The following is a 25,783-nucleotide window of genomic DNA, read 5'->3' as shown; positions in this document are numbered from 1 at the left end:
GTGGCTGTGGGCTACGCTAGTTCATTTAGCAGGTCCTGATGTGGCTGTGGGCGACACTAGTTCATTTAGCAGGTCCTGATGTGGCTGTGGGGCGACACTAGTTAATTTAGCAGGTCCTGATGTGGCTGTGGGCTACACTAGTTCATTTAGCAGGTCCTGATGTGGCTGTGGGGCGACACTAGTTAATTTAGCAGGTCCTGATGTGGCTGTGGGCTACACTAGTTCATTTAGCAGGTCCTGATGTGGCTGTGGGCGACACTAGTTCATTTAGCAGGTCCTGATGTGGCTGTGGGCTACACTAGTTCATTTAGCAGGTCCTGATGTGGCTGTGGGCTGCACTAGTTCATTTAGCAGGTCCTGATGTGGCTGTGGGCTGCACTAGTTCATTTAGCAGGTCCTGATCTGGCTGTGGGCGACACTAGTTCATTTAGCAGGTCCTGATCTGGCTGTGGGCGACACTAGTTCATTTAGCAGGTCCTGATGTGGCTGTGGGCTACACTAGTTCATTTAGCAGGTCCTGATGTGGCTGTGGGCTACACTAGTTCATTTAGCAGGTCCTGATCTGGCTGTGGGCGACACTAGTTCATTTAGCAGGTCCTGATGTGGCTGTGCCATATGGCTGTGGGCTACACTAGTTACTTTAGCAGGTCCTGATGTGGCTGTGCCATATGGCTGTGGGGCGACACTAGTTCATTTAGCAGGTCCTGATGTGGCTGTGGGCTACACTAGTTCATTTAGCAGGTCCTGATGTGGCTGTGGGCTACACTAGTTCATTTAGCAGGTCCTGATGTGGCTGTGGGCTACACTAGTTCATTTAGCAGGTCCTGATCTGGCTGTGGGCGACACTAGTTCATTTAGCAGGTCCTGATGTGGCTGTGCCATATGGCTGTGGGCTACACTAGTTACTTTAGCAGGTCCTGATGTGGCTGTGCCATATGGCTGTGGGGCGACACTAGTTCATTTAGCAGGTCCTGATGTGGCTGTGGGCTACACTAGTTCATTTAGCAGGTCCTGATGTGGCTGTGGGGCTACACTAGTTCATTTAGCAGGTCCTGATGTGGCTGTGGGGCGACACTAGTTCATTTAGCAGGACCTGATGTGGCTGTGGGCGACACTAGTTCATTTAGCAGGTCCTGATGTGGCTGTGGGTGACACTAGTTCATTTAGCAGGTCCTGATGTGGCTGTGGACTACACTAGTTCATTTAGCAGGTCCTGATCTGGCTGTGGGCGACACTAATTCATTTAGCAGGTCCTGATGTGGCTGTGCCATATGGCTGTGGGCTACACTAGTTCATTTAGCAGGTCCTGATGTGGCTGTGGGCGACACTAGTTCATTTAGCAGGTCCTGATGTGGCTGTGGGCGACACTAGTTAATTTAGCAGGTCCTGATGTGGCTGTGCCATATGGCTGTGGGCTACACTAGTTAATTTAGCAGGTCCTGATGTGGCTGTGCCATATGGCTGTGGGGCGACACTAGTTCATTTAGCAGGTCCTGATGTGGCTGTGGGCGACACTAGTTCATTTAGCAGGTCCTGATGTGGCTGTGGGGCTACACTAGTTCATTTAGCTGGTCCTGATGTGGCTGTGGGCTACACTAGTTCATTTAGCAGACTAGATTTGCTAAGAATTCCGTGGCATTATTTTATTATTTTATAGTATAAATAATACAATGGAACAAAGCTGAATAAAATAGAAAGGATATTTTCTCCAAACGATTTGAGGGAGAGCGAACAGGCAGCTATTCTGTGTTGAGAGGTTAACAAAGAAACAGGTCCTCCTATATGCTTAATGTAGCGTTATTAATGTAACTTTAGTTGTTCTACCAATGTTGGTCTATATGTTTAGATGTTTAATACATTGTAAGGCTGCATGATGAGACTATAATGATGATTTGAACAAAGTAGCTTGAAATGCATGAGCTCTGCTTATTTAATTTTTTTTGCCAGGCTGTGCACACTTCATCAGTCTCTCATTCACAATTTGACAAGCACTTGATTATGGCTCGAATTTCACGGGGGCATCCCCTTTGCGACCGTAATGCACCCTAAAAAAATCAGGGATGCATCTGCGCGCGTCCTTATCCAATTCCGAGGTGCATATTAAAGATATTGGAAGAACTGTCCACATTTACTTTTCGTCAGCCAACAAGATGAGTAGGCCTAACGAACAGCGAAAGCATTAGCCTATGTCAATCTACTTTCCCCCATAGTACAAAAGTTGACCTATTCTGTGCAAGAAATAAATATTCCAGACATAGTCTGGGACAGTTGTGGGATGCGATAGGATCCAAATTATTACAACCACTAGAATTTAAAAAATATAAGAAATTCTGCAATGTGGCTGACGCAACAGATCAGAACGTTTAGCTTAAAATGTGGATAAAGTATTAAGCTATTTCTTCACATTATATCCACAGCAATGCGCACACAGTAGTAGGCTATAAACGCAAATGTTCCATTAGCGGAAAACACCGTTATCAAAAGTGACCGCAAATGTGATTATGCATGTAATGGTTTTATTATAAAGGTGCATTTTAATGGTGAAAATGAACTTCCCCAACCTGGAAACTCACATGCTGCTTATGTATGTAGTTATGCACTACACTCCGTTGTAAAGCAGATTCATGTGCTTCATTTTAAGAAGTTATTTGGCCACTTTAGTTTATCAAAACATATAGGCCTATGGCCTAGATGACGTGAGTTGTGATACTAACCTTATTAAAACATATAGGACTATGGGCTAGGCTACATGAGGTGTGATACTAACCTTATCAAAACATATAGGCCTATGGCCTAGGCTATTTGAGGTGTGCGACTATGATTCGAAAAAGTCGCAAACAAAAGGGCGTTGTTTCTTGCTGGGCATCATTCACAAGTGATAATATATAACTCACAAGTGGTAGGCTAATATTGTCACCCATCAGACTGTTCTTGATTTAATATTGTCTTGACATGTACAAAATACTATATGTGTGAAATTTGTTTTGATTTAGAATGGACCATTATCATGTACCTGTATCGAAACGGGCAGCGGGAAAAAATATATGTCATCTATGCACTTAAATAGCAAATGGAGGATGTTTTCTCTTGGTTCATTTTCAGCCAGGTAGGCTATACTCCTGTTGTAAAGAGAAGCAATGTGCTTAATATTAGGAATGTTGAGAAATAAATATAGTAGGCTATAGAAAGCTGATGGGATCCTCCTCTTTTTAATAGAGGCCATCACTCTGTTTTCTAGTGCAATTGCATAGCCTATAGAAATGTTGTGCAACATGAGCTCATGGGCTCTCATGAAGTGTTTGATTAGATTTTAGATTCACCCCATCTCACCTCTCCTCTCCACCTCACCCCATCTCACCTCTCCTCTCCACCTCACCCCATCTCACCTCTCCTCTCCACCTCACCCCATCTCTCCTCTCCATCTCACCCCACCTCTCCTCTCCACCTCACCCCATCTCTCCTCTCCATCTCACCTCACCCCATCTCTCCTCTCCTCTCCACCTCACCCCATCTCACCTCTCCTCTCCACCTCACCCCATCTCGCCTCTCCTCTCCACCTCACCCCATCTCACCTCTCCTCTTCTCTCTACCTCACCCCATCTCACCTCTCCACCTCACCTCACCTCACCTCTCCACCTCACCTCACCTCACCTCTTCTCTCCACCTCACCCCATCTCACCTCTCCTCTCCACCTCACCCCATCTCACCTCTCCTCTCCACCTCACCCCATCTCACCTCTCCTCTCCACCTCACCTCACCCCATCTCACCTCTCCACCTCACCTCACCCCATCTCACCTCTCCTCACCCCTCATACAGCCTCCAACAGCCATACAGGTGCCACATAGCATGACTCAGCGATCAGTCTAAAAAAAGAGAACCACTCAAAATAAACAAAGTTATGACTAGCTACTGTTCCCTGAAGGAGGGAAATGAGTTACAACACACTATGGGGAGTCACACTCTCGCAACTTCTGTTGAATCTACAATCAATACTGACGAGGCCAATGACATCCACACCTCACGGAAGCCCCGCCTTCCACAGGTGATAAGATGGAGGCTCGGATTCAGTCCTTAAATTTCTAAAAGATGGCGCCGTACTGCATGGCTGCCATTTTGCATACTCCAACCCAATTATTATTTAACTAAATTAATCCGCTATCATTTCTTATAACCATTATAACCGATCCGCAAGGCAATCAAAGAAGCGAAATGTCGTTATAGGGACAAAGTGGAGTCGCAATTCAACGGCTCAGACACGAGACCTATCTGGCAGGGTCTACAGGCAATTACGGACTACAAAGAAGAAAACCAGCCACGTCATGGACACCGACGTATTTCTTCCAGACAAACTAAACACCTTCTTTGCCCGCTTTGAGGATAATACAGCGCCACCGACGCGGCCCGCTAACAAGGACTGCGGGCCCCCACTCTCCTTCTCTGAGCTAAACCCCTCTGTACCATAACTGATGATATTAAAGTGAGGTAGCCGTTCTGAGTGTATATCCGATTCTACTTTATAGATTTGTCTTCCCGAAGCTGGTGGAGCAGTGCAGCCAAGGTATAGTGAGTACGGTCGTCTTCACTGGACTGACAGCAGAACAGAAGAACCCTCTCCTCCAAACCGTACAGCAGCTGATCCGGTCAGCAAATCCCAACGCTGTCTTCATCCTGGCAGAGAGAGGAGCTGTTACCAGGTAGATTAGACTAATGGAGTCTCATTTCTGTCTTAATCTTTCAGTAATTTTCATGGTTCCTTGCGTAACAATGCATCATTCTCTTCTATAGGAATGAGGATGTGAAGATGATTTTGTCTGAGAGCAGCTTCTCTGAGGCTCAGATGATGAGAGCACGCTACCTGCTCTACCCTGGCTGGTAAGATGATCTCTCCCTCTCTCCTCCACCTCTTTCTCTCTTATCCTTCCCCTCTCTCTCCTTCCCCTCTATCCTCTCCCCTCCAACTCTCTCTCCTTCCCCTTGATCTCTCCTCTCCCTCACTTCCACCTCTCTCCTCTCCTTCTCCCCTCTCTCCTCTCCTTCTCTCCTCTCCATTTATTTGTTTTATATTTATTTGACCTACAGTGGCTTGTGAAAAGATTCATCCCCCTTGGCATTTTTCCTATTTTGTTGCCTTACAACATGGAATAAAACATTTTGTGGGGTTTGTATCATTTGATTTACACAACACTTTGAAGGTGCAAAATATGTTTTTTTGTGAAAGAAACATGAAATAATACCAAAAATACAGAGAACTTGAGCGTGCATAACTATTCACCCCCCCAAAGTCAATACTTTATAGAGCCACCTTTTGCAGCAATTACAGCTGCAAGTCTCTTGGGGTATGTCTCTATAAGCTTGGCACATCTAGCCACTGGGATTTTTGCCCATTCTTCAAGGCAAAACTGCTCCAGCTTCTTCAAGTTGGATGGGTTCCGTTGGTGTACAGCAATCTTTAAGTCATACCACAGATTCTCAATTGGATTGAGGTCTGGGCTTTGACTAGGCCATTCCAAGACATTAAAATGTTTCCCCTTAAAAAACTCAAGTGTTGCTTTAGCAGTATGCTTAGGGTCATTGTCCTGCTGGAAGGTGAACCTCCGTCCCAGTCTAAAATCTCTGGAAAATTGAAACAAGTTTCCCTGAAGAATTTCTGTGTATTTAGCGCCATCCATCATTCCTTCAATTCTGACCAGTTTTCCAGTCCCTGTCGATGGAAAAACATCCCCACAGCATGGGATGGTGTTCTCGGGGTGATGAGAGGTGTTGGGTTTGCGCCAGACTTCCTTGATGGCCAAAAAGCTCAATTTTAGTCTCATCTGACCAGAGTACCTTCTTCCATATGTTTGGGGAGTCTCCCACGTTTGCTTATTATTTTCTTTAAGCAATGGCTTTTTTTGGCCACTCTTCCGTAAATCCCAGCTCTATGGAGTGCACGGCTTAAAGTGGTCCTATCGATATATACTCCAATCTCCAATGTGGAGCTTTTCAGCTCCTTCAGGGTTATCTTTGGTCTCTTTGTTGCCTCTCTGATTAATGCCCTCCTTGCCTGGTCCGTGAGTTTTGGTGGGCGGCCCTCTCTTGGCAGGTTTGTTGTGGTGCCATATTCTTTCCATTTTTTAATAATGGATTTAATGGTGCTCTGTGGGATGTTCAAAGTTTCGGATATTTTTTTATAACCCAACCCTGATCTATACTTCTCCACAACTTTGTCCCTGGCCTTTTTGGAGAGCTCCTTGGTCTTCATGGTGCCACTTGCTTGGTGGTGCCCCTTGTTTAGTGGTGTTGCAGACTAAGGGCCTTCAGAACAGGTGTATATATACTGAGATCATGTGACAGATCATGTGACACTTAGATTGCACACAGGTGGACTTTATTTAACTAATTATGTGACTTCTGAAGGTAATTGGTTGCACCAGATCTTATTTAGGGGCTTCATAGCAAAGGGGGTGAATACATATGCACGCACCACTTTTCCGTTTTTTATTTTTTAGAATTTATTGAAACAAGTCATTTTTTTTTCATTTCATTTCACCAATTTGGACTATTTTGTGTATGTCCATTACATGAAATGAAAATAAAAATCAATTTAAATTACGGGTTGAAATGCAACAAAATAGGAAAATGCCAAGGGGAATGAATACTTTTGCAAGGCATTGTAGACATATTGCGATCTAGGTCTTTTTTCCAAATGTGCCCTGTATAATACAATATATACAGTGCATTCGTAAAGTATTCAGACCCCTTGACTTTTTCCGAAAAATGTACGTTACAGCCTTATTCTAAAATGTATACAATTATGTTTTCCTCATCTATCTACAAACAATACCCCATAATGACAAAGCGAAAACAGGTTTTTCGAAATGTATTAAAAATAAAAAACAAACACCTTATTTACATAAGTATTCAGACCCTTTGCTATGAGACTAGAAATTGAGCTCAGGTGCATCCTGTTTCCGTTGATCATCCTTGAGATGTTTCTATGACTTGATTGTAGTTCACCTGTTGTATATACAATTGATTGGACATGATTTGATCATCCTTGTTTTGTAGGGTATTTTTTTTTACCCCTTTTTCTCCCCAATTTCATGGTATCCAATTGGTAGTTACAGTCTTGTCCCATCGCTGCAACTCCCCTGCGGACCTGGGAGAGGCGAAGGTCGAGAGCCATGCGTCCTCCAAAACACGTGCCTGCTAAGTTGCACTTCTTCTTGACACACTGCTCACTTAACCTGGAAGCCAGCCGCACCAATGTGTCGGGAAAAAGACACAGTACAGCTGGCGACCGAAGTCAGCATGCATGCACCTGGCCTGCCACGGGAGTCGCTAGAGCACGATGGGACAAGGAAATCCCAGGCCGGCCAAACCCTTAGACCGCTGCGCCACTCCGGAGGTATTGATCATCCTTGAGATGTGTCTACAACTTGATTGGAGTACACCTGTGGTAAATTCAATTAATTGGACATGATATGGGAAGGCACACACCTGTCTATATAAGGTCCCACAGTTGACAGTGCATGTCAGAGCAAAAACCAAACCATGAAGTCAAAGGAATTGTCCGTAGAGCTCCGAGACAGGATTGTTTCAAGACTCTTCCTAGAGCTGACTCACCAAGACTTTTGGCCACCCAGCCAAACTGAGCAATCGGGGGAGAAGGACCTTTTTTATTTATTTATTTTATTTATTTCACCTTTATTTAACCAGGTTGGCCAGTTGAGAACAAGTTCTCATTTACAACTGCGACCTGGCCAAGATAAAGCAAAGCAGTGCGACACAGACAACAACACAGAGTTACACATGGAGTAAACAAACATACAGTCAGTAACACAATAGAAACATTTATATACAGTGTGTGCAAATGTAGTAAGATTAGAGAGGTAAGGCAATAAATAGGCCATGGAGGTAAAATAATTTCAATGTAGCATTAACACTGGAGATAGATATGCAGATGATGGTGTGCAAGTAGAGATACTGGGGTGCAAATGAGCAATGGGGATGAGGTAGTTGGGTGGGCTATTTACAGATGGGCTATTTACAGATGGGCTATGTACAGGTACAGTGGTCGGTAAGCTGCTCTGACAGCTGATGCTTAAAGTTAGTGAGGGAGATTTGAGTCTCCAGCTTCAGTGATTTTTGCAGTTCGTTCCAGTCATTGGCAGCAGAGAACTGGAAGGAAAGGCGGCCAAAGGAGGTGTTGGCTTTGGGGGTGACCAGTGAAATATACCTGCTGGAGCGTGTGCTACGGGTGGGTGTTGCTATGGTGACCAGTGAGCTGAGATAAGGCGGGGCTTTACCAAGCAAAGACTTATAGATGACCTGTAGCCAGTGGGTTTGATGACGAATATGAAGCGAGGGCCAGCCAACGAGAGCATACAGGTCGCAGCGGTGGGTAGTATATGGGGCTTTGGTGACAAAACGGATGGCACTGTTCTAGCAGCAGCTGATCCTACAGTACAGTATTGTAGGAGTAATAAACTGTAACAGACCACTACCAGCCTGGTTCCTCCTACTGTAACAGGCCACTACCAGCCTGGTTCCTCCTACTGTAACAGACGACTACCAGCCTGGTTCCTCCTACTGTAACAGACCACTACCAGCCTGGTTCCTCCTACTGTAACAGACCACTACCAGCCTGGTTCCTCCTACTGTAGCAGACCACTACCAGCCTGGTTCCTCCTACTGTAACAGACCACTACCAGCCTGGTTCCTCCTACTGTAACAGACCACTACCAGCCTGGTTCCTCCTACTGTAGCAGACCACTACCAGCCTGGTTCCTCCTACTGTAACAGACCACTACCAGCCTGGTTCCTCCTACTGTAACAGACCACTACCAGCCTGGTTCCTCCTACTGTAACAGACCACTACCAGCCTGGTTCCTCCTACTGTAACAGACCACTACCAGCCTGGTTCCTCCTACTGTAACAGACCACTACCAGCCTGGTTCCTCCTACTGTAACAGACCACTACCAGCCTGGTTCCTCCTACTGTAACAGACCACTACCAAGCTGTTGGCCAGGCGGTTGCCATGTACACAGACTGGCTGGGCTCTCTACCTCTGGACCAGTCCATTTAGACAGCGTATGACACCTCAGTGGTCCGTTTGCCTCGTTAGAACTGGTTCTAACAGCAGCTTAGAAAACACCGGGTATCTACTCTATGCAGCGTGCATGAATTCCCGTCACAAGGTTTGATGTCTGTGTGTATTTCAGGTGTAAGGGCCGGTTCAGCAGTGGCTGTGGGTCCCTGTCTCTGGTCCACCAGTATGTGATGTTTAACCTTCCCCTGGAGAGACCTCTGTTTCTGAAACACTGTAAAGGTAAGAACCCTCCCCCTAATAATTACATCAGTCAATCAAGTGGAACACATAAAGACCTTTCGCTTCTAATATGGAGAGCACCAAGAGACTGCACTCTGAGTTGTCATGACATGGCACATGTTCTTAAGAGATTTTCAGTACAATAGAATTGGAATGATTTTAATTATATCAAATCAAATTTTTGAAATCAAATTTTATTTGTCACGTGCCCGAATACAGCAGGTGTAGATAAGTCAATAACAATAATGAGACCAAAGACTAGATGAACCAGTCCTACCATGTCAATAACAACAATGAGACCATAGACTAAATGAACCAGTCCTACCATGTCAATAACAACAATGAGACCATAGACTAAATGAACCGGTCCTACCATGTCAATAATAACAATGAGACCAAAGACTAGATGAACCAGTCCTACCATGTCAATAACAACAACGAGACCATAGACTAGATGAACCAGTCCTACCATGTCAATAACAACAATGAGACCATAGACTAGATGAACCAGTCCTACCATGTCAATAACAACAATGAGACCAAAGACTAGATGAACCAGTCCTACCATGTCAATAACAACAATGAGACCATAGACTAGATGAACCAGTCCTACCATGTCAATAACAACAATGAGACCATAGACTAGATGAACCAGTCCTACCATGTCAATAACAACAATGAGACCATAGACTAAATGAACCAGTCCTACCATGTCAATAACAACAATGATACCATAGACTAGATGAACCAGTCCTACCATGTCAATAACAACAATGAGACCATAGACTAAATGAACCAGTCCTACCATGTCAATAACAACAATGAGACCATAGACTAGATGAACCAGTCCTACCATGTCAATAACAACAATGAGACCATAGACTAGATGAACCGGTCCTACCATGTCAATAACAACAATGATACCATAGACTAGATGAACCAGTCCTACCATGTCAATAACAACAATGAGACCATAGACTAGATGAACCAGTCCTACCATGTCAATAACAACAATGAGACCATAGACTAAATGAACCGGTCCTACCATGTCAATAACAACAATGAGACCATAGACTAGATGAACCAGTCCTACCATGTCAATAACAACAACGAGACCATAGACTAAATGAACCAGTCCTACCATGTCAATAACAACAATGAGACCATAGACTAAATGAACCAGTCCTACCATGTCAATAACAACAATGATACCATAGACTAGATGAACCAGTCCTACCACGTCAATAACAACAATGAGACCATAGACTAGATGAACCAGTCCTACCATGTCAATAACAACAACGAGACCATAGACTAAATGAACCAGTCCTACCATGTCAATAACAACAATGAGACCATAGACTAGATGAACCAGTCCTACCATGTCAATAACAACAATGAGACCATAGACTAAATGAACCAGTCCTACCATGTCAATAACAACAATGAGACCATAGACTAGATGAACCAGTCCTACCATGTCAATAACAACAACGAGACCATAGACTAAATGAACCAGTCCTACCATGTCAATAACAACAATGAGACCATAGACTAAATGAACCAGTCCTACCATGTCAATAACAACAATGAGACCATAGACTAGATGAACCAGTCCTACCATGTCAATAACAACAATGATACCATAGACTAGATGAACCAGTCCTACCATGTCAATGTGCAGGGTACCAGGTAGTCGAGGTAATAGAGAGAATCGGCATAGATAATAAACAGAGTAGCAACATGTGTGAAAGTCTGTCTGTGTTGTCAATATGCGTATGTAGTGTGTGTGAGTGTGCGTATGTAGTGTGTGTGAGTGAGCATATGTAGTGTGTGTGTGTGTGTGAGCATATGTAGTGTGTGAGTGTATGTAGTGTGTGTGTGTGTGTGTGTGTGCGTATGTAGTGTGTGAGTGTGCGTATGTAGTGTGTGTGTGTGTGTGTGAGCGTATGTAGTGTGTGTGAGCGTATGTAGTGTGTGTGAGTGTATGTAGTGTGTGTGAGTGTGCGTATGTAGTGTGTGTGAGTGAGCATATGTAGTGTGTGTGTGTGTGTGTGTGTGTGTGTGTGTGTGTGTGTGTGTGTGTGTGTGTGTGAGTGAGCATATGTAGTGTGTGAGTGTATGTAGTGTGTGTGTGTGTGTGTGTGCGTATGTAGTGTATGAGTGTGCGTATGTAGTGTGTGTGTGTGTGAGCGTATGTAGTGTGTGTGAGTGTATGTAGTGTGTGTGTGTGAGTGTGCGTATGTAGTGTGTGTGAGTATGTAGTGTGTGAGTGTACGTATGTAGTGTGTGTGCGTATGTAGTGTGTGTGAGTGTGCGTATGTAGTGTGTATGTAGTGTGTGTGAGTGTGCGTATGTAGTGTGTGTGAGCGTATGTCGTGTGTGTGTGAGCGTATGTAGTGTGTGTGTGTGTGTGTGAGCGTATGTAGTGTGTGTGTGTGTGAGCGTATGTAGTGTGTGTGTGAATCTAGTGTGAGGTAGTGTGTGTGTGTGTAGTGTGGGAGTGACTGTATGTATGTAGTGTGGGAATGAGTGGATGTAGTGTGTGTGTGTGTGTGTGAGTGTATGTAGTGTGTGTGTGTGTGAGGTAGTGTGTGTGAGTGTGTGTGTGTGAGTGTATGTAGTGTGTAGTGTGTGAGTGTAGTGTGTGTGTGTAGTGTGTGTCAGGGCGCATAGAGCCAGTGCAAGAATGTCATTCAATAAAAACAGGGGTCAATGTTAGCAGTCAGAGTAGCCATTAACTGTTCAGCAGTCTAATGGCTTGGGGGTAGCAGCTGCTAAGGAGCCTTTTGGTCCCAGACTTGGTGCTCCGGTACCGCTTGCCGTGCGGTAGCAGAGAGAACAGTCTATAACTTGAGTGACTGGAGTCTTTGACAATTTTTAGGGTCTTCCTCTGATACAGCCTGGTATAGAGGTCCTGGATGGCAGGAATCTTGGCCCCAGTGATGTACTGGGCCGTACGCACTACCCTCTGTAGTGCCTTATGGTCAGATGCCAAAGCAGTTGCCATACCAGGCAGTGATGCAACCAGTCAAGATGCTCTCAATGGTGCAGCTGTAGAACTTTTTGAGGATCTATATAAATGTACAGTACAATGCTTAACCATGTATATTAGACAATAGAATATTTTTATACAGTTGAATATCCTACCAGTCTCTCTCTGCCCCCTAGCCTTCAAGTCAGCTCTGAGACCAAACCCTTTCAGAGGAAACGTCTACAACATCTGTGGGAAGGTCCTCTTCTCTGGTAGGGTTTCTCTGTTCTTCTGACTCACTGACAATATACACAACATCACTCTGTACAATGACGGTGGTGATTGAATAGAAATGTTTAGTTGTACTACTTATCAATAATCATACAAGTATTATTTATTCTGCCTTGTGTTGTAATACCAAAATGAATGTCAACCTTTAACCTGTACTTGCACTCCCAGTTGTGAGTATTATTAGATAAAGGTTTGTCCTCAAGGCAGGCAGCACCAGCTGATGGTAGGAAACTGAGCTCCTTCACTCTCCAATGGTTTAGTTTGGTTGAGTAGTTTCTCCTCACTTTATTCATGCAGACGTTTATGTGACGTTGTTGAATGAGGAGAGAGTGCAGAATGAGGAGAGAGTGCAGAATGAGGAGAGAGTGCAGAATGAGGAGAGAGTGCAGAATGAGGAGAGAGTGCAGAGTGAGGAGAGAGTGCAGAGTGAGGAGAGAGTGCAGAGTGAGGAGAGAGTGCAGAGTGAGGAGAGAGTGCAGAGTGAGGAGAGAGTGCAGAGTGAGGAGAGAGTGCAGAGTGAGGAGAGAGTGCAGAGTGAGGAGAGAGTGCAGAGTGAGGAGAGAGTGCAGAATGAGGAGAGAGGGCAGAATGAGGAGAGAGGGCAGAATGAGGAGAGAGGGCAGAATGAGGAGAGAGTGCAGAGTGAGGAGAGAGTGCAGAATGAGGAGAGAGGGCAGAATGAGGAGAGAGGGCAGAATGAGGAGAGAGGGCAGAATGAGGAGAGAGGGCAGAATGAGGAGAGAGGGCAGAATGAGGAGAGAGGGCAGAGTGAGGAGAGAGTGCAGAATGAGGAGAGAGGGCAGAATGAGGAGAGAGGGCAGAATGAGGAGAGAGGGCAGAATGAGGATAGAGGGCAGAGTGAGGAGAGAGTGCAGAATGAGGAGAGAGGGCAGAATGAGGAGAGAGGGCAGAATGAGGAGAGAGTGCAGATGTTTGTGGAAGTTGAATGACTCTGGAGCTGGTGGTCCTTGGCGTGTTCCTTTCTAGTTTCTGTGAATTTTAAGTTACCGTCCATTGAATTAAACTAGTTGCATTGATTTTGTTTATTTGTGTCTTCTATTGAATATTCCATGTTGTTTGAGTCATTCTGGAGTTGAATTATGGATAGACGGATGGATGTTGTAGCACTGAACCCCTCCTCATCCTCAGCATTCTGTTTGGTATATGTAGCTGCCACAGTGGTAGGTCCATCCGACCAGTCATTAGGACCATCAGACAGGTCAGTGAGATGCTGAGATATCTCCATGTTCTTCTCCAGACTCTGAGAGGATGATGGAGGTGAGCCACAACACTGTGAGTGGGAACCTCCGTATCACCCAGCAGCCCTTGGGGGACAGCCACCAGGGAGACCAGGAGCCCTCTGGATGCTTCCTGCTGTTCCATGGAGTGGGATTGACACAGGAGGCCCTGAAGGACTGGCTGAGGCTATGTGTAAAACAGGTACAACACTGACTGACCAACTACTGGAATTCATAGCTCATCTAACTGACCAACTAACTGGCCACCTAACTGGCCACCTAACTGACCACCTAACTGACCACCTAACTGGCCACCTAACTGGCCATCTAACTGGCCACCTAACTGACCATTTGGCCACCTAACTGACCATTTGGCCACCTAACTGACCATTTGGCCACCTAACTGGCCACCTAACTGGCCACCTAACTGGCCACCTGACTGGCCACCTGACTGGCCACCTGACTGGCCACCTGACTGGCCACCTAACTGGCCACCTGACTGGCCACCTGACTGGCCACCTGACTGGCCACCTGACTGGTCATCTGACTGACCATCTAACTGGCCATCTAACTGAGCATCTGACCATCTAACTGACCACCTAACTGACCATCTAACTGGCCACCTAACTGACCACCTAACTGACCACCTAACTGACCACCTAACTGGCCACCTAACTGACCACCTAACTGACCACCTAACTGACCATCTAACTGGCCACCTAACTGGCCACCTAACTGACCACCTAACTGACCACCTAACTGACCATCTAACTGGCCATCTGACCATCTAACTGACCACCTAACTGACCACCTAACTGACCATCTAACTGACCACCTAACTGGCCACCTAACTGGCCACCTAACTGGCCATCTAACTGACCAACTACTGTAATTCACAGCTCATCTAACTGACCACCTAACTGGCCATCTAACTGGCCATCTAACTGGCCATCTAACTGACCATCTAACTGGCCATCTAACTGACCATCTAACTGACCATCTAACTGACCACCTAACTGGCCACCTAACTGACCATCTATCTGGCCACCTAACTGGCCACCTAACTGGCCATCTAACTGACCAACTACTGTAATTCACAGCTCATCTAATTGGCCATCTAACTGGCCATCTAACTGGCCACCTAACTGGCCACCTAACTGACCATCTGACCACCTAACTGGCCACCTAACTGGCCACCTAACTGACCATCTAACTGACCATCTAACTGACCACCTAACTGACCATCTAACTGACCATCTAACTGACCACCTAACTGACCATCTAACTGACCATCTAACTGACCATCTAAATGGCCATCGAACTGGCCATCTGACCATCTAACTGGCCACCTAACTGACCATCTGACTGACCATCTAACTGGCCACCTAACTGACCATCTAACTGGCCATCTGACCATCTAACTGACCACCTAACTGACCACCTAACTGACCATCTAACTGACCACCTAACTGGCCACCTAACTGGCCACCTAACTGGCCATCTAACTGACCAACTACTGTAATTCACAGCTCATCTAACTGACCACCTAACTGGCCATCTAACTGGCCATCTAACTGGCCATCTAACTGACCATCTAACTGGCCATCTAACTGACCATCTAACTGACCATCTAACTGACCACCTAACTGGCCACCTAACTGACCATCTATCTGGCCACCTAACTGGCCACCTAACTGGCCATCTAACTGACCAACTACTGTAATTCACAGCTCATCTAATTGGCCATCTAACTGGCCATCTAACTGGCCACCTAACTGGCCACCTAACTGACCATCTGACCACCTAACTGGCCACCTAACTGGCCACCTAACTGACCATCTAACTGACCATCTAACTGACCACCTAACTGACCATCTAACTGACCATCTAACTGACCACCTAACTGACCATCTAACTGACCATCTAACTGACCATCTAAATGGCCATCGAACTGGCCATCTGACCATCTAACTGGCCACCTAACTGACCATCTGACTGACCATCTAACTGGCCATCTAACTGGCCATCTGACCATCTAACTGGCCACCTAACTGGCCACCTAACTGGAACTCACAGCTCATCTAACTGGCCATCTAACTGGCCAACTACTGGAACTCACAGCTCATCTAACTGGCCATCTAACTGGCCATCTGACCATCTAACTGGCCATCTGACCATCTAACTGACCACCTAACTGACCACCTAACTGGCCACCTAACTGGCCACCTAACTGACCACCTAACTGACCACCTAACTGGCCATCTAACTGGCCATCTGACCATCTAACTGACCACCTAACTGGCCATCTAACTGACCACCTAACTGGCCACCTAACTGGCCACCTAACTGGCCATCTAACTGACCAACTACTGTAATTCACAGCTCATCTAACTGACCACCTAACTGGCCACCTAACTGGCCACCTAACTGGCCATCTAACTGACCAACTACTGTAATTCACAGCTCATCTAACTGACCACCTAACTGGCCATCTAACTGGCCATCTAACTGGCCATCTAACTGACCATCTAACTGGCCATCTAACTGACCATCTAACTGACCATCTAACTGACCATCTAACTGACCACCTAACTGGCCACCTAACTGACCATCTATCTGGCCACCTAACTGACCATCTAACTGACCATCTAACTGGCCACCTAACTGGCCACCTAACTGGCCATCTAACTGACCATCTAACTGGCCATCTAACTGACCATCTAACTGGCCATCTAACTGACCATCTAACTGACCATCTAACTGACCATCTAACTGGCCACCTAACTGGCCACCTAACTGGCCATCTAACTGACCAACTACTGTAATTCACAGCTCATCTAATTGGCCATCTAACTGGCCATCTAACTGGCCACCTAACTGGCCACCTAACTGACCATCTGGCCACCTAACTGGCCACCTAACTGGCCACCTAAGTGACCATCTAACTGACCATCTAACTGACCACCTAACTGACCATCTAACTGACCATCTAACTGACCATCTAAATGGCCATCGAACTGGCCATCTGACCATCTAACTGGCCACCTAACTGACCATCTGACTGACCATCTAACTGGCCATCTAACTGGCCATCTAACTGGCCACCTAACTGACCATCTAACTGGCCATCTGACCATCTAACTGGCCACCTAACTGGCCATCTATCTGGCCATCTAACTGACCATCTGCTGATCTTATTGTCACCTAAACATCAGAGGTAATATAGTCATCTTGCTGTCTGTTGTCTTGTTTTCAGAAGGAGGTGAGGAAGGTGAAGAAGACCCACACCAGCCTCTCTGCTCAGGAGATCAGGACCATCCATGTGAGTGTTCCTCTAATATAACATATATTATATCCTCTCTCTTGACCCACCTGTCCGTCTGTCTACCTGTCTGTCAACCTGCCTGCCTGCCTGTCTGTCAACCTGCCTGCCTGTCTGTCAACCTGCCTGCCTGTCTGTCTGTCTACCTGTCTGTCAACCTGCCTGCCTGTCTGTCTGTCTGTCTGTCTGTCTGTCTGTCTGTCTGTCTGTCTGTCTGTCTGTCTGTCTGTCTGTCTGTCTGTCTGTCTGTCTGTCTGTCAACCTGCCTGTCTGTCTGTCTGTCTGTCAACCTGCCTGTCTGTCTGTCTGTCAACCTGCCTGTCTGTCTGTCTGTCAACCTGCCTGTCTGTCTGTCAACCTGCCTGTCTGTCTGTCTGTCAACCTGCCTGCCTGTCTGTCAACCTGTCTGTCTGTCTGTCAACCTGCCTGCCTGTCTCTCTGTCTGTCAACCTGCCTGCTTGCCTGTCTACCTGTCTGTCAACCTGCTTGCCTGCCTGCCTGTCTGTCAACCTGCCTGCCTGTCTGTCAACCTGCCTGCCTGCATGTCTGTCTGTCTGTCAACCTGCCTGCCTGCCTGTCTGTCAACCTGCCTGTCTACCTGTCTGTCAACCTGCCTGCCTGTCTACCTGTCTGTCAACCTGCCTGCCTGTCTGTCAACCTGCCTGTCTGTCTACCTGTCTGTCAACCTGCTTGCCTGCCTGTTTCTGTGTTCAGGTGAAGAGACATCTGGACCCTCTGCCTCCAGGCTTCTTCTACAACGGACAACATTACGTCAGTTTCTTTGGAGAGAAAAAGAACTTCCATCCACGTATCCTTTTATCCCTACTGTCTGCCTGGCGTCTAATACAACACCTGACAACACAGCCCTATTCCACTGAACGGTTTCTTGTTGATGAGTAGTAGGTGGTGTAGCTGTCCTTACATCAAGCCCCTGCAGAAATGGACCAGTTCATAACGGAGTATGTTGAGGAGGCCAACCGAGAGATCGACCTCTTCAACAATCAGCTGGAGCAGCAGCAGCACCAGGACCTCTTTGACCCTTAGTGACCCCTAATGACCCCCAAGGTTAGGGTTAGAGGTCGTCTGTCTCGTCCTTTTACTGTTTGTCCTTCTTCTCAGCATATCTCAAAGGGAAAACTATACTATACATACTGTCACCTCCACTATACTATACATACTGTCACCTCCACTATACCGTACATACTGTCACCTCCACTATACCATACATACTGTCACCTCCACTATACCATACATACTGTCACCTCCACTATACCATACATATAGTGGTACATATAGGGGTGATAAACATAACTGAATCAAGACATTATTATGGTGAGAGAGCACAAGCTTTCCGTCCAGATAAGAGGTTCAACTTTACATTGTCAGTCAGTATCATTCTAGGTAGGTTTCTAATAGGCCAGTAGAATTGGTTCTATTTGTAGCCTGGCTGTTGGCATTATTAAAACACTCCTCTCTCTCGTCTCCTTTCCTGACCTGTCATACGATCCACAGCCCACCTGTTTAGTTAGCAGCTTTCAGCATCCCGCTGTGTAGCTGGCTGTGTAGCTGGCTGTGTAGCTGGCTGTGTAGCTGTTCTCACTGGCTCTACTGTGCTAATAGCTTGTATCCATGTCAGACTTTGGTGAGAGGACGTGGACGCAGAGCTGTGAACTTTGAATAGACAGCCTGTCCGTCCCTGTTGTAAATACTAGCTAGACCGTCACATAGTTCTAGTCAGCAGAGAAACGTGGTCCTCGGTAACATAATGTTGTTCAAACATCAACAATAACATTACCCCTCCCCTTTTCACATGGTCACCTAACATGCTGCGGGTGGGATACTTGTTGGAATGGGGATGGTCTGAAATCAATTAGTCTAGTTTAGGCCAGTTTGGGCTGGTTTAGGCCAGTTTGGGTTAGGAGGGTTTGGGCTGGGTTAGGAGGGTTTGGGCTGGTTTAGGCCAGTTTGGGCTGGTTTAGGCCAGTTTGGGCTGGGTTAGGAGGGTTTGGGCTGGTTTAGGCCAGTTTGGGCTGGGTTAGGAGGGTTTGGGCTGGTTTAGGCCAGTTTGGGCTGGGTTAGGAGGGTTTGGGCTGGTTTAGGCCAGTTTGGGCTGGGTTAGGAGGATTTGGGCTGGGTTAGGAAGGTTTGTGCTGGTTTAGGCCATTTTGGGCTGGGTTAGGAGGGTTTGGGTTGAGGGTGTTTGAGGGATAGGGAGGGTAGGACTGGGGTTGGCCAGATAAGGCCTGAGGAATGAGTTCGTAGTGGTGTATTTCAGGGATGGGTAGGATCAGAGATCAGAGTTAGTAGTGTTGCTGACCACATGCAGTTCCTTGATGTGGGACTTAAGCTGCGTGGGTGGTGGAGGTATCTTACATGTTCTCTCAGGACTACCTGTCGTCATGTTCCTGGAGATGGGACTTAAGCTGCGTCCACTACCTGTTAGATAGATGTGATTTAAGCTGCGTCCACTACCTGTTAGATAGATGGGATTTAAGCTGCGTCCACTACCTGTTAGATAGATGGGATTTAAGCTGCGTCCACTACCTGTTAGATAGATGGGATTTAAGCTGCGTCCGCTACCTGTTAGATAGATGGGATTTAAGCTGCGTCCGCTACCTGTTAGATAGATGGGATTTAAGCTGCGTCCACTACCTGTTAGATAGATGGGATTAAGCTGCGTCCACTACCTGTTAGATAGATGGGATTTAAGCTGCGTCCACTACCTGTTAGACAGATGGGATTTAAGCTGCATCCGCTACCTGTTAGATAGATGGGATTTAAGCTGCGTCCGCTACCTGTTAGATAGATGGGATTTAAGCTGCGTCCACTACCTGTTAGATAGATGGGATTTAAGCTGCGTCCACTACCTGTTAGATAGATGGGATTTAAGCTGCGTCCGCTACCTGTTAGATAGATGGGATTTAAGCTGCGTCCACTACCTGTTAGATAGATGGGATTTAAGCTGCATCCGCTACCTGTTAGATAGATGGGATTTAAGCTGCGTCCGCTACCTGTTAGATAGATGGGATTTAAGCTGCGTCCGCTACCTGTTAGATAGATGGGATTTAAACTGCGTCCACTACCTGTTAGATAGATGGGATACAACACCCTGATATTGTTAGGATGTAGTGTGTAAGTGTCATTCATGTTCCTCCAGGACTACCTTTTGTGTTATTCTGTACTATAGTAGAATCATCCACTCAGACAATACTAGTACTACACTAGTACAATACTAGTACTACACTACTACAGTACTAGTACTACACTACTACAGTACTGGTACTACTACAGTACTGGTACTACACTACTACAGTACTAGTACTACACTAGTACAGTACTGGTACTACAGCTGCGTTTTCTGATCTGATCTATGCATGTTTCCTCATCTCCAATAACAGCCTTAGTGGCTTAATCAGAAAGGGGGCAGCAGTGTCAACATAATCTAGCTATCTGGGAATATGGTCCAATACTTTGTCTTCGTGTGGAATGGACTGGTAATGTTCAGTAGACAACAATGGCGTCTTTGTACACAAATAACTGTGTAGGCTACCCACTCTGCTACATCTCTGTACTGCATTTCATATTGGACCAATTCTGGAACAGTGGTTTGTGGCTGAACCTCAACTTTAGAAAATAACAGAATATTCAACAATATAAGTTGACAGGACAGTTACAGTCTGCTAATTTAACTCCACTGACCAGGAGAACAGTTACGGTCTGCTAATTTAACTCCACTGACCAGGAGAACAGTTACGGTCTGCTAATTTAACTCCACTGACCAGGAGAACAGTTACGGTCTGCTAATTTAACTCCACTGGCCAGGAGAACAGTTACGGTGTGCTAATTTAACTCCACTGACCAGGAGAACAGTTACGGTCTGCCAATTTAACTCCACTGACCAGGAGAACAGTTACGGTCTGCTAATTTAACTCCACTGACCAGGAGAACAGTTACGGTGTGCTAATTTAACTCCACTGACCAGGAGAACAGTTACGGTGTGCTAATTTAACTCCACTGACCAGGAGAACAGTTACGGTGTGCTAATTTAACTCCACTGACCAGGAGAACAGTTACGGTCTGCTAATTTAACTCCACTGACCAGGAGAACAGTTACGGTGTGCTAATTTAACTCCACTGACCAGGAGAACAGTTACGGTGTGCTAATTTAACTCCACTGACCAGGAGAACAGTTACGGTCTGCTAATTTAGCTCCACTGACCAGGAGAAACACTTTGTTTTCTGCAGAAACACAGACATACATTGTTTGATGTTTGAGTGATGCTGAAGTGGACACAGTATTCCACATTGAGATTCCAAACGTTCAAATTCCAGAACCTTAAAGACACTGCTGGCCCCCTCTGTCTTCATACAGTCCATCTATACCAAGCCTGTCATCATACAGTCCATCTATACCAAGCCTGTCATCATACAGTCCATCTATACCAAGCCTGTCATCATACAGTCCATCTATACCAAGCCTGTCATCATACAGTCCATCTATACCAAGCCTGTCATCATACAGTCCATCTATACCAAGCCTGTCATCATACAGTCCATCTATACCAAGCCTGTCATCATACAGTCCATCTATACCAAGCCTGTCATCATACAGTCCATCTATACCAAGCCTGTCCATTCACAGTGCCTCCCATGCTAGACATGTTACTGTCTGAATAGAGAATGATCCCTAGCCAGTAAGTTAGTTACTTCAGGGTCCAGGCCTGTTCCAGTCAGATACACACCCAGTCAATCAGTCAGCTAGACAGGCTCTATCTGGAAAGGAAGACAGACTACATCACAATCCTTCTATTCATTCTCTTAGCTTACAATCCCTCCCTCTCCTTAACTTTATCAAGTGCAATTGTACTCTGTTTTTATATGTATTCTAATTACCTTCACAGAACTATTTTAAGGACTAGCTGATTAAATAAGGACCGCGTTCTCACTCTCAACATTTGAGCGAGTTGAGATTTGTTCAACGTTTAGTACCATGCTGACCTAAGACTAAAGCTCTGGATTAGGTCAGCTCTGTTGTCTGTCTCCGTATGACTGGAGTCTCTTCTGACAAGTCCTCTTGTCTGCTTAGAGCAAAAGTTGTTTTCATTCACAATACCACAGAGACCTGTCTCAGTTGAGACGGAGACACAGATGCCATGACTGAGGGTGATTGATATCCTACAGCATGAGACGGAAGATGCCATAACTACAGGCCTTTAATGGGCCGTGTTAGGAAACAGACACTGGTTGGTCTACAGTGTAGCGATACGTCCTTAAAGGGTTCTAGAGGGTTATTATTACGATAGGACATGTTTGTGATATTAACTTTATTTAGTAGCACATATGATACCACACTATCTGCATGTGTTAGGATGTCCTTTTAATATATATATATATATATATATCTATGATATATTCTGATACTATTGCCTTTCACCAAACTGGTATAACCAAGAGAAAATTTAGCACATTTATTTTACAAAACTGGTGAGAATTGAAGTACCTCAGACACCACTAGAGTATTTTTGTAATGCTGTGAATCGAACAGAGAAAAAGCTAAGAGTCAAATCTTTTTCTCACACAATTGAATAAATAAGCAAAACGGAGAAATGTTGTGAGACGTGATGTTTCTCTGGTCCAGCAGTGCCTTGGCCCGTTACTCTACGGCTAAGAAATAACCCTGTTCAGAACTCCAGCTCCCCTCTAGTCTACATGCTACTGTACATGACGGGGCTGGAGGCTGAGGAACCGTCCTGAAACGGCCTGGGTACCAGTCTATTTGTGCCATCATGCCACTCCTTGCCGGTTTGGCATGACAAGGAGTTGAGATGATGACACGCAGATCTAGGACCGGCTATCTTAAACAGATCTGGGACCGGCTATCTTAAACAGTGTTGGTGAAAGGACTGAATCAATGGAATTGTTCTTTAAGCAATGTGTTACTCAGCCAAAGGGGGCAGTAAGTCCCAGGGGAAGGGGAGGTCACTCGAGGGCTCACACCGTTTCAACTAGTAAATAAATGATACAAAGCTACAGTGATTCTGAATGGAAACCGGGTACTTGTGGTTCTGGTTGTGGGTCTGGTTTCAAAGCTGTTGTCAAAAATGAGGATGATGACATAGTGGTTAAAGTAGAGCAGTCTACCCTGTCCTAATGGTAAACTTAGTGGTTACAGTAGAGCAGCCTACCCTGTCCTAATGGTTAACTTAGTGGTTACAGTAGAGCAGTCTACCCTGTTCTAATGGTTAACTTAGTGGTTAAAGTAGAGCAGCCTACCCTGTCCTAGTTAAGGTATTGGTTAAGGTAGAGCAGCCTACCCTGTCCTAGTTAGGGTATTGGTTAAGGTAGAGCAGCCAACCCTGTCCTAGTTAAGGTATTGGTTAAGGTAGAGCAGCCTACCCTGTCCTAGTTAGGGTATTGGTTAAGGTAGAGCAGCCTACCCTGTCCTAGTTAGGGTATTGGTCAGCTGTTTGGCTCGGTGACCCACCTTATTGCTCAGTGGGCCCCAGGAAAGAAGCCCTCCAGAGGTTCTCCCCTGTAACTCAGAGCTAAATCTATGCTTCTGGTGTAACTCTTCTTACTCAACCCTCTGGCTATGTTGTATTCATGCTGTATGTGGAGGCTAACGGCTTGTAGCTGAAGTTATAGGACAAAAAAAAAGTTTAGTGTTCACAGTTTTTTTTTTTTTTATGAGGGAAATGTGATGAGCATGTTCTGAAAACAATAAAAATGTTCTGAAGATTGGCTCCAAGGTTACAAAGAGACAACATTTGGAATTTATGCACTTTGATGAAAACTGTTATTAGAATTCCTTGTATTTTTAATGTTTTGTAATGGAGTAATTATCACACCTGTAGTCAAAGTGATCTTTCTCAGGCCTACAGTAACCTATACAGTACCCTGACTTCAACAGTCTTTAGGTGTTAAAAGGAATCACAAGTTTCAGTGGGAGTAATAACTCAGGTATATAGGTCTATAGGAAGGTTATAGGTCAGGACCCAGATTCACAAAACCTTCTTAAGAAGACATTTCTTCTTACCTGCCATTTATTCCTTAACTATAAACTACAGAAGAAAGTTCAGCAAAGTTGTTATTCCTCATAAAGCTTCTTGGAAATGTTCTTGTGTTATTTCATGTTTCTCTTCAAGTAAAAAAATGTAAGAAGAAATTAGATTTTTTTTAAATAAGGTTTGTTCTTGGACATTTTTCTTAATTCCAAGATGGCTAAAGCCTTGTCTTAAACTCAGGGCAGTGAGATAATAAGCTAATTAAATCAATTGAACATATTTAATTCACTCAAACATCATCTGAAAGTTTCAGTATTGATTATTTGAAACCCCAAAAACATGTTTTAGAACAGTCATCTCAGTACGAAATATGCTAACATGATTGCCCTTGCTAGCTAGATACTGTAGCTAGCTAAAACAGTTTGCCGAGTGACAATCATTTTAAAACGATAGTTACGTTTGTAAGAAAAAGATAAAATCTTAACATATTGTTGAAGAATTACACTTGTGAACTATCTTATGAACTTGTTTTTTTTTTTTTTTTTCTTAAGAAGGTTCTTAAGTTTTTGTATAAGAAGGTTTTGTGAATCTGGGCCCAGGTTTCCACACCTGTAACAGTGGATTATACCCTGATGGTTCAGTAGTAGTTAGTCTGCCAATCCTAATCAGAAGCTAATAGCCTATCGTTTTCCCCCATACAATCTAATGACAACTACATTTATATGTTTGAAAATGTATTGATTTAAGTTGGAGGTAGTTTATGGCATGAACTTGATGGTAAACCTCTACAACCAAGTTATTACATCTGTAACTTAACTATATCAATACAATTGATTAATATATTGCCTCAAAAAAAGGATTTCCGATGTGGAATCCAATACACTGAAAGAAGGAATTTGGTGAAGTGAACTTCAAAAGTGCCAAAAAATGTTTGAGGATGATTCATTGAATCGCATTTGCACAAAACTACTGTAACTTTAGTTTTTTTTCCTGTGACTGATGCTTTTATAATCTTATTGTGGTATTTATTGCACCAAGTAATCCATTAAAATATTAATATGGTCAAATTGTCTCATTATTTTTGTCATTGTCAGATATGATTGTATTTACAGTACCTTTCAAAAGTATTCAGACCTGGATTTCTTCAGATTTTTTGTTAGTGGTATTAAATGGATTTAATTGTAATTTATTCAACAAAATACTCTGTGAAAGTGGAAGAACATTTTTACTTTTTTAAAGATTAATAACAAATAATGAACTAAAATATAGTCGTTGCATAAGTATTCAGCCCCTTTGTTTAAGGCAGCCTAAATTAGTTCAGTAAGATGTGGCTTAACAAGTCACATAATAACTTACATGGACTCACTTTGTGTGTAATAATAGTGTTTAGCATGACTTATTTTATGACTAACCCTTCATCTGTCCCCCATACATACATACATCTGTAAGGTCCCTCAGTCAAGTATTGAATTTCAAGCACAGGTTCAACTACAAAGATCTGGGAGCGTTTTGAAAGCCTCAAAGGGCAGTGATTGAATCCTACTGCTCTGATGCTCGTCGGATGTGGCAGGGTTTGCAAACTATTATGGACTACAAAGACAAAAACAACTGCGAGCTGCCCAGTGACACGAGCCTACCAGGC

The 25,783-nt window shown here is 44.8% G+C and overlaps 1 protein-coding gene across 3 annotated transcripts in view; it reads left to right on the top strand.

Annotated features, from left to right (window-relative positions):
- dnaaf9 (dynein axonemal assembly factor 9) overlaps positions 1-25,208 on the top strand; it is a 94,536-nt gene extending 69,328 nt beyond the window's left edge. For 2 of the 3 annotated variants that reach the window (XM_045723811.1, XM_045723810.1), the window contains exons 28-35: positions 4,522-4,695; positions 4,787-4,873; positions 9,206-9,312; positions 12,484-12,558; positions 13,836-14,017; positions 17,072-17,137; positions 17,852-17,945; positions 18,075-25,208. In XM_045723811.1, the coding sequence (XP_045579767.1) occupies positions 4,522-4,695; positions 4,787-4,873; positions 9,206-9,312; positions 12,484-12,558; positions 13,836-14,017; positions 17,072-17,137; positions 17,852-17,945; positions 18,075-18,181 (892 nt within the window). In that variant the 3' untranslated portion in view covers positions 18,182-25,208. The remainder of the gene's footprint in view (positions 1-4,521; positions 4,696-4,786; positions 4,874-9,205; positions 9,313-12,483; positions 12,559-13,835; positions 14,018-17,071; positions 17,138-17,851; positions 17,946-18,074) is intronic. The other variant, XR_006771026.1, reaches the window with a different exon arrangement.
- Positions 25,209-25,783: the final 575 nt, after the last annotated feature.

Source organism: Salmo salar, chromosome ssa09 (assembly GCF_905237065.1).
Source record: "Salmo salar chromosome ssa09, Ssal_v3.1, whole genome shotgun sequence".
NCBI lineage: Eukaryota > Metazoa > Chordata > Actinopteri > Salmoniformes > Salmonidae > Salmo > Salmo salar.
The sequence above is the reverse complement of the archived record's forward strand: the minus strand, read 5'-3'. Positions and strand labels throughout refer to the sequence as shown.